The 14,097-nt window shown below is 54.8% G+C and overlaps 2 protein-coding genes across 2 annotated transcripts in view; both read left to right on the top strand.

Annotated features, from left to right (window-relative positions):
* GPANK1 (G-patch domain and ankyrin repeats 1) overlaps positions 1–2,061 on the top strand; it is a 4,456-nt gene extending 2,395 nt beyond the window's left edge. Inside the window, exons 2-4 of the mRNA XM_015851128.2 lie at positions 1,114–1,125; positions 1,199–1,314; positions 2,018–2,061. Of these exons, the coding sequence (XP_015706614.1) occupies positions 1,114–1,125; positions 1,199–1,314; positions 2,018–2,061 (172 nt within the window). The remainder of the gene's footprint in view (positions 1–1,113; positions 1,126–1,198; positions 1,315–2,017) is intronic.
* A 6,153-nt stretch (positions 2,062–8,214) lies between these two features.
* On the top strand, positions 8,215–11,287 carry LOC107307602 (putative per-hexamer repeat protein 5). Its single transcript, XM_032441892.1, has 2 exons — positions 8,215–9,060; positions 11,249–11,287. The coding sequence occupies exons 1-2, from the start codon at positions 8,308–8,310 to the stop codon at positions 11,285–11,287; spliced, it is 792 nt and encodes a 263-aa protein (XP_032297783.1). The 5' UTR covers positions 8,215–8,307.
* The last annotated feature ends 2,810 nt before the right edge of the window (positions 11,288–14,097 follow it).

Below are 14,097 nucleotides of genomic sequence, written 5' to 3'. Positions count from 1 at the left end.
CCGCCGAATCCCATTAAATTAACTCTCCCCATTAATTACCCCCATTAATGTAACCCGTAATTAACTACCCCCATTAATTACCCCCCATATTAATTATCCCCATATTAATTACCCCATTAATTAATTACCCCCATTAATTACCCCCTTGTTGTTAATTACCCCCATTAATTACCCCCACTGGTGTTAATTACCCCCATTAATTACCCCCCATTTAATTAATTACCCATATTAATTACCCCATTAATTATATTACCCCCATTAATACCCCATTAAATTAATTACCCGCATTAATTACCCCCCTGGTGTTAATTACCCCATTAATTTACCCCCCGCTATTATAACCCCCATTAAATACCTCCCATTAATTTAGCCCCATTAATTACCTCCCATTAAATTTTTAAATTTTTTTAACCCCCCAATATTAACCGCCATATTAATTACCTCATTAATTAATTACACCATATTAATTTACCGGCCATATTAATTACCCGCCTTCGTATTAACTACGCCCCATTAATACCCCCATTAATTAATTAGCCCATTATTAATTACCGCACTATTTATTAATTACCCGCCATTAATTACCGTCCCCTGGTGTTAATTACCCCCATTAATTACCCCTCCGTATTAATACCCCCCAATCATATTACCCTCCCATTATTACTCCATTGAATTTACAACCCATTATTAATTTCCCATGTTACATACCCCATATTAATTACCGCCATGGTTAATTACCCCATACTAATTAATTAACCCCATTAATACCCCATTATTAATACCCCCATATTAAATTAATTACCCCCATGAATTATACCCCAATAAATTATTACCGCCCCCCAAAATTAATTACCCATATTAATTATTACCGCCCATAATTAATTACCCGCATATTAATGTACTCAGTTAATTAATTACCCCCATTCTTACACCAATATTAATTTAATTACCGGCATTAATTACCCCTTTATTTAATTACTCCCCCAATTCTCCCCCCATTAACTTCCCCCCCATGATTAATTACCCCATATTAATTTAATCACTCCCATTAATTACCCCTCATGTAATTAATCAACCCCATTAATTACTCCCCCCGCTCTGCTCTCTCTACAGCTGGCTCCCGCGGTGTCGCTGTCCCTTTAAAGCTCCGTCCAGTTAATGGTCGCTGTCCTTTTAAGTTTTCCGCCCGTCCTATAATGTGTCGCTGTCCCTTTAAGGCCTCCCCGTCCCATATAATGTGTCGCTGTCCCTTTAAGGCCGCCCCGTCCCATATAATGTGTCGCTGTCCCTTTAAGGCCTCCCGTCTCCATATAAGTTCCGCGTCCTCTTTAAGACCTCCGCGTCCATTCACCCCATTATACGGGGGGGGGTCTCCTTTGTCCCCCCTCCCCCCCCCTTTATTTAACCCCACCAACGTGTTTCCGGCTGTTCACTTTCGGGGGGGGGTGGGACCACTCAGGGGGGGGTTTGGGGCCGGGGGGGGCGGGGTCAGGCAGCCCTCCAAAAACGAGGCTGAAATGGGACTCAAAGGGGGCTGGCTTTGGGGGGGGGGGCAAAGCCAGGGTCACCCATTTTGGGGTGGGGGACGTCAGAGCCAATCAGGGGACTCATAAGGTGGGGGGGGGGACCACAAGTTAGTGGGGGGGGGGGCCATATGTGGGGCAGGGGGGGGAACTTGGGGGGCAGAGGGTTGGACTTGGGGGGCAGGGGGACTGGGGGGCAGGGGGGTGGGATTTAAAAAGGGGAGGGGGAGATCGGAGCAGGATGAAAGGGAATGGGAGAGGAGGATGAGGGAGTATATGGGGCAATGGTGAGGGGGGTGGGACCCATAGCTGCCCTATAGATGCCTTCTATTTAGGGGCCCTAATAGCTTGCCCCACTAGCCACCCTATACTGCTTTTAATGACCCATATGCAGCCTACAGATTGCCTATAGTGCCCATAGCTGCCCTAAGCTGCCCGCATAGGGCCCTATAGCGCCCATAGCCACCCTATAACTGCCTATAATGAACCCATAGCTGCCCGCATAGCAGCCTACAGATGCCGCTATATGTGGCCATGAGCTGCCCTTAGCTTGCCCCAAAGCGGCCCTATAGCTGCCCCATAGCCCACCCTATAACTGCCTTATAATGACCCATAGCTGCCCCATAGCAGCCCTACAGATGCCCTATAGTGGCCCCATAGCTGCCCTATAGCTGCCCCATAGCGGCCCTATAGCTGCCCCATAGCCACCCTATAACTGCCTTATAATGACCCATAGCTGCCCAATAGCGGCACGGGGTCTACAGATGCCCTATAGTGGCCCTATAACGCCCATAGCTGCCCTAATAGTTGCCCATTAGCTGCCCATAGCTGCCAAATAGCTGCCCCATAGGCTTGCCTATATGCTGCCCTATAAAGCCATAACAAACACATCAATTGCCGCATAACTGCGCTGCGCGTGGGGGGTGACCCATAGCTTCCATTCCTGCCCATATCTGTCCATCCTGCCCATATCTTCCATCCCTGCCCATATCTCCACCTGCCCCATATCTCGCATTCCTGCCCATATCTTCCATCCCTGCCTATTATTCCCATCCCTGCCCCATATCTCCATCCCTGCCCCATATCTTCCATCCCTGCCCATATCTTCCACCTGCCCCATATCCTCCATCTGCCCATAATCTTCATTCTGCGCCATATCTTCATTCCTGCCCCCATATTTCCTATTCCGCAGCCATATCTTCCATTCCCTGCCCATAATCTTCCATCCTCCCATATCTCTCCTGCCCATATCTCATCCCTGCCCATACCTCCATCCTGCCATATCTTCCATTCCCTGCCCATATCTTCCATCCCTGCCCCATATCCTCACATCTTGCAAATATTCTCATTCCCCTGCCCCATATCTCCAATTCCTGCCCATATCTCCATCCCCTGCCATATCTTCATTCCCTCGCCCATTATCCTCATCCCTGCACATTATCTTCCATCCCTGCCCATAGCGTCCATTCTGCCATATTCCATCCTGCCATATCTCAAATCCCCTGCCATATCTTTCCAATCCCTGCCATATCTTCATACCTGTGCCCATATCCTCATTCCTGCGCCCATATCTTCCATACGACTGCCCCTATCTTCCCATTCCCTGCCGCCATAGCTTCATTCCCTGCCCCATAGTCTCATGCCTGCCCCAGTATCCCTCCATCCCTGCCCATATCTTCCATCCCTGCCCCATATCCTCCATCCCTGCCGATATGATTTCCATCCTGCCCCATATACTCAATCCCCTGCCATATCTTCATTCCTGCCCCATATTTCGCATCCCTGCCCATCATTCTTCCATCCGCCCATATCCTCCATCCTGCCCGCATATCTTCATTCCCTGCCATATTTCCATCCTGCCATAGTCTTCCATCCCTCGCCATATCCTCCATCGCCCATATCTTCATTCCTGCCCAAATCTTCCATTCTGCCGCATTATTTCATTCCTGCCCATATCTTCCATCCCTGCCCATTCCTCCATCTGCCTCCATATTTCCCATCCCTGCCCCATATCTTCCATCCCTGCCCCATATCTTCCATTCCCTGCCCCATATCTCCATCCCTGCCCATATCTTCCATCCCTGCCCCATATCTTCCATCCCTCCCATAATGCTTCCATCCTGCCCATATCCTCCCCATGCCCCTGCCCATATCTTCCATCCTGCCATATCTTCATCCACTCTGCCGCCATAACCTCCATCCTGCCAATATTTCCATTCCTGCCCATATCTTCCATTCCTGCCCATAAATATTCCATCCCTGCCCCATATCTCATCCTGCCCGCATATCTTCCATCTGCCCATATCTTCTCATCCCTGCCCACATCTTCATCCCTGCCCATATCTTCCATCCCTGCCCCCATTAGCGGGCTGCCGGGGGAACACCCGAACCTCCAGATCCGCCCATAACCCGAGTTGGGGACGCCACAGCTGCCCATAACCGCACCATAACCAACCACGGGTGTGGAAAAACATCCATCCTGCCCCATAGCTGCCCATTAAAGCCAGGGGGGGCACCCATCCCTCCCCATTAGCTGCCCAAAGTGCGGGGGGGGGGCACCCAATCCTCCATAGCTTGTCCCCATACGTGCCAGGGGGGGCACCCATCCTTCTGCCCCTAGCTCTGCCCATTAAGTGCCGGGGGGGGCACCCATCCTGCCATAGGTGCCCAATAAGTGCCGGGGGGGGCACCCATGCCCTGCCCATAGCTGCCCATAAGTTGCGGGGGGGCACCCATCCCTGCCCCATAGCTGCCCCATAAGTGCCGGGGGGGGGCACCCATCCCTGCCCATAAGTGCGGGGGGGCCTATAAACCGTTGGTTTGGGGGGGACGCCCATCAGTGCCCAAACTGCTGCCGGGGGACCCGAAACCGACAGTTTTGTATGGGGGGGGACTCGAAACTGACATTTAATGTATGGGGGGGGACTCGAAACCGTCCAGTTTTTTGTATGGGGGGGGGAGCTCGAAACGACATTTATTGTATGGGGGGCCCAAAACCGCCATTTTTACATTGGGAGACAGACTCGAAACAGCATTTCTTTTGTGGGGAGACCTCCGAACTCGCCAATTTTTTCTATGGGGGAGATGGAAAACCGATCTCTTGTGTGAGGGGGGCCGTGAAAGCCGCCATTTATTGTATGGGGGGGACCTGAAACGACCATCTTTTTGTGGGAGGGGGCCCCCGAAACTCCGGTTTTATTTGTATGGGGGGGGCCCGAAACTGACATTTTTTGTGGGGGGGGGTCCCCAAAAACCGCCATTTTTTGTATGGGGGGTACGCTGAAATAGGCCATTTTTTCTATGGGAGCGACTCGAAACTGCCATTTTTTCTATGGGGGTGCCCGAAGCCGCCATTTTTCTATGGGGGGCCCGAAACTCCATTTTTTTCTATGGTTAGTTTATTGTACACGAAACGCCATTTTTTCTATGGGGGGCGCCTCGAAACTGCCATTTTTTCTATGGGGGCCCCGAAGCCGCTCATCTTTTCTACTGGGGGGCCCCCGAAGCACCCGCCCCCATTTTTTCTATGGGGGCCCGAAAAAAACGGTCATTTTTTCTATGGAGAGACCTCGCAAACAACAGTTTTTTCTATGGGGGCCCCGAAACCGGCCGATTTTTTCTATGGGGGGCCCGAAACCGGCCGTTTTCTCGGATGCCGTGGGCAGGATTTGGTGTCAGACAGCCGGAATCCCCCCCAGCATAATGGGGCAGGCCCCACTAACCCGCCCCCCCCGGCCCCCGATAGAACGAAGTCCATCTATGGGGCAGGAATGGGCGCCCCACGGCCCCACATCGTCGGACCCACATCCGGCTGGGATTTCCATTCTAACAGGGGGGGTGAGTGTAATTTATGAACTACGCTACGAGGGCTGGGGTGTGATAATTGTATGTTAATGAGGGCTGTCGTTATGGAGGGGGGCAATTGCATATTAATGAGGCTGTTCGCTTATGGAGGGGTTCTCAATTGCATATTAATGCAGGGCTGTAATTATGGGGGGGGGGGGTAATTACATACTAATTGAGGTTGGGGGTGGGTAATTGCATATTATATTTGAGGCCTTTCATTATGGGGGGCTCCTAATTGCATATTAATGAGGCCTTTCATTATGGGGGGGCATTTATTGTAGGGCTAATTACATATTAATGAGGCTTGGGGGGGGGGAATTGCATATTAATGAGGCCTTTCATTGGGGGGGGGTGCTAATTGCATATTAATGAGGACTCTCATTATGGGAAGGCTAATTACATATTAATGAGGACTCTCATTATTGGGGGTGTTCATTCATAGGATGCTAATTACATGCTAATGAGGCCTATTACTGGGGGGGTGTGCTTCCCATGTTGTTCCCGTGTTGTTCCCATGTTCTTCCCATGTTCTTCCCGTGTTGTTCCCGTGTTGTTCCCATGTTGTTCCCGTGTTGTTCCCATGTTCTTCCCATGTTGTTCCCATGTCCTCACATATGAATCCCCCCTTCCCGTGTCCTTTCCATGTTCCCATACCCCACATATGACCCCCCTTCCCATGTAGTTCCCATGTTCTTCCCATGTTCTTCCCATGTTCCCACACCCCACATATGACCCCCCCTTCCCATGTCCTTCCCATGTCATTCCCGTGTCCTTCCCATGTCCTTCCATGTAGTTCCCATGTTTCCATACCCCACATATGACCCCCCTTCCCATGTCCTTCCCATGTGTTTCCCATGTCCTTCCCATGTAGTTCCCATGTCATTCCCATGTAGTTCCCGTATGTTCCCATGTTCTTCCCATGTAGTTCCCATATGTTCCCATGTTCTTCCCATGTTCCCACACCCCACATATGACCCCACTCTTCCCATGTTCTTCCCATGTTCTTCCCATGTTCCCATACCCCACATATGACCCCCCCTTCCCGTGTCCTTCCCATGTGTTTCCCGTGTCCTTCCCATGTAGTTCCCATGTCCTTCCCATGTAGTTCCCATGTCCTTCCCGTGTCATTCCCATGTAGTTCCCATGTCCTTCCCATGTAGTCCCATGTTATTCCCATGTAGTTCCCATATGTTCCCATGTCCTTCCCATGTAGTTCCCATGTCCTTCCCGTGTCATTCCCATGTAGTTCCCATGTCCTTCCCATGTAGTTCCCATGTCATTCCCATGTAGTCCCATGTTATTCCCGTGCTGTCCCCCCCCGTTCCCGTGTCGTGTTGGTTCCGTTCCGTGTTTCCCCGTGTTCTTTCCGTCCTTCCCCATTTACTGCCCCATAACTTCCCTCCCCACCCCATAACTCCCCCCCCGCCATAACTCCCCCCCCACCCCACAAACTCCCCCCCCGCCCCATAACTGTCCCCCCTGCCCCATAGCTCCCCGCCCACCCGCCCCATAACTTCCCCCCCCGGCCTCATTAGCTCCCCCACCCATAACTCCCCCCTTGCCCCAATAACTCCCCCCGCCCATAACTCCCCCCCTGCCCATAAACTCCCCTCACCCATAACTTCCCCACCAACCCCATAACTCCCGCACCCGCCCCATACTCCCCCCCCACCCCATAATCCCCCCTCGCCCCATAACTTTCCCCCCACCCAACAACTACCCTCCGCCCCATAACTTTCCCCCCACCCCATAACTCCCCCCCTGCCCCATAACTCCCCCCCCGCCCCATTAGCTCCCCCCCGCCCATAACTTCCCCCCCCCGCCCCATAGCTCCCCAGCCCATAACTCCCCCCTGCCCATAACCCCCCCCCACCCCCATAAATCCCCCCGAGCCCATAATTCCCCCCCGCCCCATGGCCTCCCCCCTGCTTGGCCCATTAGCTTCCCCCGCGCCCCATAACTCCCCCCCACCATAACCCCCCGCCCCATAACTTCCCCTCCTGCCCACAACTCCCCCCCACCCATAACTTCCCCCCAGCCCATAACTATCCCCCCCCCGCCCCATAAGCCCCCCTGGCCATAAACTACTCCCCCCCCCCCCACGAACTTCCCCCCCCCCGCCCCATAACTTCCCCCGCCCCATAACTCCCCCCGCCCCATAACTCCCCACCCGCCCATAACCTCCCCCCTCGCCCCATAACTTTCCCGCCCCATACTCCCACCGCCCCATAACCCCCCAGCCCCTAACCTCCCCCGCCCATAACCCCCCGTCACCCCAACTTCCCCCACCCACAACTCCCCCACCGCCCATACCCCCCACCCCATTAACTTCCCCACCCGGCCCCATAGCTCCCCCCACCCATAACTTTCCCCCCGCCCATAGCTCCCCCTCGCCCCATAACTTTCCCCCCCCACCCCATAACTTCCCCCCCCCCGCCCCCATAGCTCCCCCCCCGCCCCATAGCTCCCCCCCCGCCCCAACAACTTCCCCCCGCCCATATACCCCCTCGCCCCATATGCCCCCCCCACCCATAACTTTCCCCCCACCCCATAATCTCCCCTGCCCCATAAACTTCCCCCCAACCGCAAGCTCCCCCCGCCCCCCCATAACTGTTCCCCCCCGCCCCATAGGCTCCCACCCCGGGCCCATAGCTGCCCCCCACCCCATAACTCCCCCCCGCCCCATAGCCCCCCCCCCGGCCCCATAGCTGCCCCCCCCGCCCATAACTTCCCCCTGCCATAACTTCCCCCCCCCACCCCATAACTCCCCAGCCCGCTCCATAACTTCCCCCCCCCGGCCCCATAGGTCCCACACCGGCCCCATTAACTGTCCCCCCCCCCACAAACTTCCCCCCCCCCCTCGGGTTGTGGGGCTGCCCCACACGTGGGCGCAGCGCCCCATAAAAGCCCCGTGTGGTTGTGGGGGGGGGGAGCTGCCATGGACCCCCCGTGTTGGGACTGTGGGACCAGAACCGACACAACCAGAACCGGGACCAGAACCGGCACCAATGGGACCAGAACCGGGACTGGAACCGGCACCAATGGGACCAGAACCGGGACTGGAACCGGGACTGGAACCGAGACTGGAACCAGCACCAATGGGACCAGAACCGGGACTGGAACCAGCACCAATGGGACCAGAACCGGGACTGGAACCGGGACCGGGACCAGCACCAATGGGACCAGAACCGGCACCGATGGGACCAGAACCGGGACCAGAACCGGGACTGGAACTGAGACTGGAACCAGCACCAATGGGACCAGAACCGGGACTGGAACCGGGACCGGAACCAGCACCGGGACCTGGACCAGAACCGGGACCAAAACCGGGACCGGAACCGGGACTGGAACTGGGACCACTGGGACCAGAACTGGAACCGGGACCGGGACCAAAACTGGGACCAGAACCGGCACCAATGGGACCAGAACCGGGACCGGAACCGGGACTGGAACCAGCACCGGGACCTGGACCAGAACCGGGACCAGAACCGAGACCAGAACCGGGACCATTGGGACCAGAACCGGGACCAGAACCGGGACTGGAGCCAGCACCAGAACCGAGACCAGAACCGGGACCACCAGTACCAGGACCTGGACCAGAACCGGGACCAGAACCGGGATCAGAAGCTCCATCTCTGCCCTGTTGCTGCTGCTGCTGCTGCCCCACATGGATGCGCTGCCATGGGGAGAGGTACGGCCCCACAACGAGCCCTGCCCCATAGCGGCCCCATAGCTGCCCCACACCAAGCCCTGCCCCATAGCGGCCCCATAGCAGCCCCATAACGGCCCCACATTGGGTCCCTGCCCCATTGCGGCACCATAGCAGCCCCATAACGGCCCCACATTAGTCCTGCCCCATTGCTGCCCCATAGCATGCCCCACACCCAAGCCCTGCCATAGGGCCCCATTAGCAGCCCCATAACGGCCCACATTTGGGTCCCTGCCCCATTCGGCACCATAGCAGCCCCACATTATGGTCCCTGCCCATGCGGCCCCATAGCAGCCCCAGATTGGCCCCATGCCCCATAGCAGCCCCACACTGAGCCCTGCTGTGGCCCCATAGCGGCCCCAGATTCGCCCCTGCCCCCATAGCAAGCCCCAGGATGCCCTGCCCATGAGCGGCCCATAGCAGCCCTACAATTGGGTCCCTTTGCCCCATTGCTGCCCCATAGCAGCCCCACATTGGCCCCATAGCAGCCCCACATTGGGTCCCTGCCCCATAGCAGCCCCAGAGCAGCCCTAGATTGAGTCCCTGCCCCATAGTGGCCCCATAGCAGCCCCATAACGGCCCCATAGCAGCCCCACATTGGGTCCCTGCCCCATTGCTGCCCCATAGCAGCCCCAGATTGGCCCTCCTGCCCCATAGCGGCCCCTTAGCAGCCCTAGATTGGGTCCCTGCCCCATAGCAGCCCCATAGCAGACCCAGATTGCCCCCCCTTGCCCCATAGCAGTCTCATAGCAGCCCCACATTGGGCCCCATAGCAGCCCCAAACATTGGGCCCCCTTGCCCCATAGCGGCTCCATAGCAGCCCCCCCGCCCTCCCCACATTGGGTCCCTGACCCATTGCTGCCCCATAGCAGCCCCCCCCACATTGACCCCCTGCCCCACGATCCCCTGTTCCCCTGCTACCATTGTCCCCCATTTGCCCCCATTGTCTCCCCATTGCCCCCCATTTATCCCCCATTGTCCCCCATTGTCCCCATTGTCCCCCCCCGATCCCCCATCTGTCCCCATTGACCCCCATTATCCCCCATTGCCCCCCATTGTCCCCCATTGCCCCCCATTGTTCCCCATTGCCCCCCATTATCCCCCATTGTCCCCCATTGCCCCCCATTGTCCCCCCATTATCCCCCATTGCCCCCCATTATCCCCCATTATCCCCCATTGCCCCCCATTGTTCCCCATTGCCCCATCTGCCCATTTGTCCCCATATTTTATCCCCCATTGTTTCCCCCATTGACCCACTCTATCCCCATTGCCCCCCATTGTTCCCATTGCCTCCCCCATTGTTCCCCATTGCCCCCCCATTGTTCCCCATTGCCCCCCACTATCCCATTGTTCCCCCATTGTCCCCCCCGACCCCCATTGTCCCCCATTGCCCCCATTGACCCCATTGTACCCATTGTTCCCCATTGCCCCCCCATTTATCCCCCACTGTCCCCATTGGCCCCCCATTATCCCCCATTGTCCCCCATTGTTCCCCACTGTTCCCCCATTGTCCCCCTTTGGACCCCAGTTGCCCCCCATTTGCCCCCCATTGTTCCCCATTGCCCCCCATTGTCCCCTATTGTCCCCCCCCCCTTTTATCCCCCCATTGCCCCCATTGTCCCCCAATTGCCCCCATTGTTCCCCATTGCCCCCCCATTGTTCCCCATTGACCCCCCATCTGATTCCCCCATTGCCCCCCATTATCCCCCATTGTTCCCGCATTTATCCCCCCATTGTTTCCCATTGCCCCCATTGTTCCCCATTGCCCCCATTATCCCCCATTGCCCCCCATTGTTCCCCCCGACCCCCATTGTCCCCCACTTGCCCATTGTCCCCCATTGTTCCCCATTAACTCCCCCATTGACCCCCAATTGTCCCCCATTTGCCCCCACTGTCCCCCCGATTGCCCCCCATTATCCCCCATTGTACCCCATTGTTCCCCATTGCCCCCCATTGTCCCCCATTTATCCCCCATTGCTCCCATTGCCCCCATTGCCCCCATTACCCCCATTTGCCCCCCATTGTCCCCCCCGACCCCCCATTGGTCCCCATTGCCCCCCATTGTCCCCATACCCCCCATTGTCCCCCAGTGCCCCCATTGTCCCCCATGTCCCCCATGGCCCCCATTAGAGACCCCCAGTGTCCCCCTGACCCCTTTCTCCCCCCTCAGGACCCCTCAGCGTCGCTCAGGATTGACGTCACCCGGTGAGTTGGGCCCCAAATTATCCTAAAATGGCCCCCAAAATGACCCAATATCCCTAAAATGGCCCCAAAATGGCCCCCCTGACCCCATTGTCCTATTGACCCCCATTGTTCCCCCCCAGCCCCCCCCCTGGGTCTCCATTCTGCTCGATGGGACAACCGGCCTGGCTCACGTTGTGGTGAGTGACACCGCTGGTTGGGGCCTATGGGGCCCCTATGGGGTCTGTGGGGTCTTCTATGGGTCCCTATGGGTCCCTATGTGTCTCTATGGGTGCCCTATGTGTCCCTCATGAGTCTCTATGTCAGTCCTATGGCGCCTGTCCCTATGGGTCTCTTATGGGTCCCTATGCGTCTCTATGGGTCTCTATGTGTTCCCTATGTGTCCCTTATGGGTCCCTGATGGGTACTTCTATGGCGTCCCCGTATCGCTGTCTCTATGTGTCTCCACTCGCGCCTCCCCTATGTATTCCCTATGGGTCTTCTATGTATCTCTACTGGGTCATCTATGTATTCCCTATTGGCGTCTCTAGGTCTCTCCTTAGGGGTCTCTATGTATCCCTATGGGTTCCCTATTGGGTTTCTCTACTCGGGTCCTATGGGTCCTCTATGGGTCCTCCTCGCCCGGTCTCTATGTATCCCTATGGGCCGCGTATGGTTCTCTATGGGTTGCTATGTGTCCCTATGGGTCTATAGATTGCTATGGTTCTCTATGGGTCCCTATGGGTCCCTATGGGTCTCTATACCCCATTATAACCCCCTATAACCCCATAATAACCCCCTATAACCCCCCTATAACCCCATTATAACCCCATTATAACCCCATTATAACCCCCTATAACCCCACTATAACCCCCTATAACCCCATTATAACCCCCTATAACTTCATTCTAACCCCCTATAACCCCATTATAACCCCATTCTAACCCCATTGTAACCCTATATATCCCTATGGGTCCCATTCTAACCCTATAACCCCACTATAACCCCCTATAACCCCATTATACCCCATTCTAACCCCATTATAACCCCCTATAACCCCATTATAACCCCCTATAACCCCACTATAACCCCCTATAACCCCATTCTAGCCCCCTATACCCCATAATAACCCCGTATACCCCATTATAACCCCCTATACCCCATTCTAACCCCCTATAACCCCATTATAACTCCCTATAACCCCATTATAACCCCATTATAACCCCCTATAACCCCATTATACCCCATTCTAACCCTATTATCCCTATTATCCCATTGCAGCCTCCTCATCCCGCCCCGGTTCCCTTATATGTGTCTCTATGTGTCCCTATGTGTCCCTATGGATCCCTATGTGTCCCTATGTGTCCCTATACCCCCTATAACCCCATTCTAACCCCATAATAACCCTATTATCCCTCTATGGGTCTCTATGTGTCCCTATGGGTCTCTATGGGTCCCTATGGGTCCCTATACCCCATTCTAACCCCCTATAACCCCATTATACCCCATTATAACCCCATTATATCCCATTCTAACCCTATAACCCCATTATACCCCATTATAATCCTATTCTCCCCATTATTTCCAGCCTCGTCGTCCCGCCCCGGTTCCCTTATATGGGACGCGGCCGTTGCCCCGTATGGGTCTCTATGTATCTCTATGTGTCCCTATGTGTCCCTATGGGTCCCTATGTGTCCCTATGTGTCCCTATGTGTCTCTATGTATCCCTATGGATCTCTATGTGTCTCTATGGGTCCCTATGGGTCCCTATGTGTCCCTATGTGTCCCTATGGGTCCCTATGGGGCTCTATGGGTCCCTATGTGTCCTATGTGTCCCTATGGATCTCTATGTGTCTCTATGGGTCCCTATAGATTGCTATGTGTCTCTATGGGTCCCTATGGGTCTCTATACCCCATTATAACCCCCTATAACTCCATAATAACCCCCTATAACCCCCCTATAACCCCATTATAACCCCCTATAACCCCATTATAACCCCCTATAACCCCATTATAACCCCCTATAACCCCACTATACCCCATTATAACCCCCTATAACCCCGTAATAACCCCATATACCCCCTATAATCCCACTATAACCCCCTATAACCCCATAATAACCCCATATACCCCCTATAGCCCCACTATAACCCCCTATAACCCCATTATACCCCATTCTAACCCTATTATCCCTATTATCCCATTGCAGCCTCCTCGTCCGGTCCCGGTTCCCTTGTATGGGTCTCTATGTATCCCTATGGGTCTCTATGTATCCCTATGTGTCCCTATGGGTCCCTACGTGTCCCTATGTGTCCCCATGTGTCTCTATGTATCCCTATGTGTCTCTATGTGTCCCTATGGGTCTCTATGTATCCCTATGGGTCTCTATGTATCCCTATGGGTCTCTATGTATCCCTATGGGTCTCTATAGGTCTCTATGGGTCCCTATGTGTCCCTATGTATCTCTATGGGTCCCCATGTGTCCCTATGTGTCCCTATACCCCCTATAACCCCATTCTAACCCCATAATAACCCTATTATCCCTCTATGGGTCCCTATGTGTCCCTATGGGTCCCTATGGGTCCCTATACCCCATTCTAACCCCCTATAACCCCATTATACCCCATTATACCCCATTATACCCCATTCTAACCCCCTATAACCCCATTATACCCCATTCTAACCCTATAACCCCATTCTAGCCCCCTATACCCCATAATAACTCCCTATAACCCCACTATAACCCCCTATAACCCCATTCTAGCCCCCTATACCCCATAATAACCCCCTATACCCCACTATAACCCCCTATAACCCCATTATAACCCCCTATAACCC

Source organism: Coturnix japonica, unplaced genomic scaffold, assembly GCF_001577835.2.
Source record: "Coturnix japonica isolate 7356 unplaced genomic scaffold, Coturnix japonica 2.1 chrUnrandom696, whole genome shotgun sequence".
Lineage (NCBI taxonomy): Eukaryota > Metazoa > Chordata > Aves > Galliformes > Phasianidae > Coturnix > Coturnix japonica.
Note: the sequence above shows the minus strand (reverse complement) of the source record. Positions and strands in the feature narration are given on the sequence as shown.